Source organism: Puntigrus tetrazona, unplaced genomic scaffold, assembly GCF_018831695.1.
Source record: "Puntigrus tetrazona isolate hp1 unplaced genomic scaffold, ASM1883169v1 S000000414, whole genome shotgun sequence".
In the NCBI taxonomy this organism is placed as follows: domain Eukaryota; kingdom Metazoa; phylum Chordata; class Actinopteri; order Cypriniformes; family Cyprinidae; genus Puntigrus; species Puntigrus tetrazona.
In genome coordinates this window covers 1-2,310 of record NW_025048064.1, presented here as the reverse complement: position 1 = coordinate 2,310, position 2,310 = coordinate 1, and the positions used below count along the sequence as shown (strand labels likewise).

Sequence of the window (2,310 nt, the reverse complement as noted above, 5' to 3'; positions counted from 1 at the left end):
ATCTCGCAACTATGTTTTTTTGTCTCGCAACTATGTTTTTTCGTCTCGCAACTATGTTTTTTCGTCTCACAACTATGTTTTTTCATCTCGCAACTATGTTTTTTCGTCTCACAACTATGTTTTTTCGTCTCACAACTATGTTTTTTAATATCGCAACTATGTTTTTTCGTCTCACAACTATGTTTTTTAATCTCGCAACTATGTTTTTTAATCTTGCAACTATGTTTTTTAATCTCGCAACTATGTTTTTTCGTCTCACAACTATGTTTTTTTGTCTCGCAACTATGTTTTTTCGTCTCACAACTATGTTTTTTAATCTCGCAACTATGTTTTGTCATCTCGCAATAGTTTTTTATTATTGTCATATCTCACAGTTTCGTATCTCATATCCAGTCATTTAGATCTCAGCATCAGTTTGACTGGTTTGTTCCTAGCCACGCAGGCCTGGCCTGACGCTCTGTGTTTTCTCGGCAGCGAGCGAGGAGGAGGACAAGGACGAGGACTTCCGCGCGCCGCTCTATAAGAACGTGGAGGTGCGCGGCGTTCAGGTGCGAATGAAGTGGTGCGCGTCGTGTCACTTCTATCGTCCGCCGCGCTGCTCACACTGTAGTGTCTGCGATCACTGCGTGGAGGTGAGACGAACACTTCCTGCCCGTTTATTGATTTGCTTTCAGATCAGCGAAGAGCTACACGATGAATCGATAAAGCATCGCAATCTCAGCTACGCTGTATTACTTCTCTCTTACACTCAAATACCGGGATTAAAATCTATAATTCGGATATAAACATCGATTAAAATTAAGTAACTTGCTCTAAAATAACGTTGGCGTCGATTGCATCGTTTCTCCAGTAGGTGGAGACAAGTGCTTGTTAAGATGCTGATTTATCCAGTAATGAAACAAGTTGGTGCTTGGGTTGTTACCAACATTTGCTGAAAAATTCAAGTAAACATATTTCGTGAGGAACGGTGAGGTGTTCTTGTTGAACCCGCTGTATCACGTCTTCAGGACTTCGACCATCACTGTCCCTGGGTGAACAACTGCATCGGGAGACGCAACTACCGCTTCTTCTTCCTCTTCCTGCTGTCTCTGACTCTTCACATGATGGGTGTGTTTTCTGGAGGTCTTCTGTATGTTCTGGATCACCTGGAGAACCTGTGGGAACTGCATGCTGCCGTCTCGTATCCTTCAGCTCCGAACTGCTCCAAATCATTTCCTAACGTTTCACGATCAGATTCGATGCTGTGAAAAGTCGCTTCTTTTGCAGAAATGAAACCCTTTTCTTGTCTTTTGCTGATCTTTTTTCTCCTCCTGTTTGGACTAATGTAATGCACAAAGTCAATCTCTTATTTTTCTACAAATTGCAATTGGCAATCTTGCCTGAATTTTGAATTTTTTGTCTGTAAATGTTTATTTTTGTTTTAGTTTTTTTCAGTCCTTTAGTCTGGTTTATAGAGGAAAGGGCTCCAGAAAAAAGCAGACTCAGGCTCCGTGATTTTGGCATAGAGCAGCAAAAATGGAGCATAGAGCAGCCATTGGTCAGTCGGACAGATAGCCCCGCCCCAGACTCACGTGATTGGTCGGAAGCTGATATTATCATAATACTCAAAACAATCTGAAACTGCCGCAGTGTTTCACTCTTCAGGAAGCGAATCTGACTCAGTGTTGTTTTAATTAATATCAAGAATTAGCATTTATTTTTATTGTTGACTTTATAATGGTTAGCTGCATGCTTTCATATATTTGTTTAACTTATTATCATTACCTTTTTTGTTTAGTTTAAATTTTTCTTTCCAATGTTTATTTTTGCAGTTGACGTTTTGCGATTTGCATTAATAGTTTAAATGTTAGCACTTTAGTCTTGTAATTATATTTATTATACAGATCAGAGTTTTGGATTCATTTTTTATTGTTTTAGTTTTAAGTCTTAGTTTAATTTTATGCATGCATTTTATTTTTATTGCAATTTTAGTTCAGTTTCGCTCAAACTCCAGCCGTGTGTGTCAGTGTTTGGGTTGAGTTGTGTGTCAGGACCTTGACGGTGTTTGTAAGCTGGCGGTCATGAGCGTTTCGGCTCTGTTCTTCATCCCCGTCCTGGGTCTGTCGTGCTTTCATCTGGTGCTGGTGGCGAGAGGACGCACCACGAACGAACAGGTGAGATCCCGCCTGAGATGTTGGAGATGTTTGATTGTTCTGGAAGCTGAAGGGGTCGTGGTTTCTCAGGTGACGGGGAAGTTCCAGGGCGGAGTGAACCCGTTCACGCGCGGATGCTGTCAGAACGTGCAGTTCGTGCTCTTCGGCCCCATCACGC

The 2,310-nt window shown here is 41.5% G+C and overlaps 1 protein-coding gene across 1 annotated transcript; it reads left to right on the top strand.

Annotated features, from left to right (window-relative positions):
- Nucleotides 1-28: 28 nt before the first annotated feature.
- On the top strand, nucleotides 29-2,306 carry LOC122333907 (palmitoyltransferase ZDHHC8B-like; the record flags this gene model as incomplete). The annotated part of the gene is made up of 4 exons (XM_043231765.1): nucleotides 29-632; nucleotides 1,008-1,180; nucleotides 2,051-2,153; nucleotides 2,223-2,306. Coding segments are annotated over exons 1-4 (438 nt in total), but the record flags the coding sequence as incomplete, so codon positions are not given.
- Between the last annotated feature and the right edge of the window lie 4 nt (nucleotides 2,307-2,310).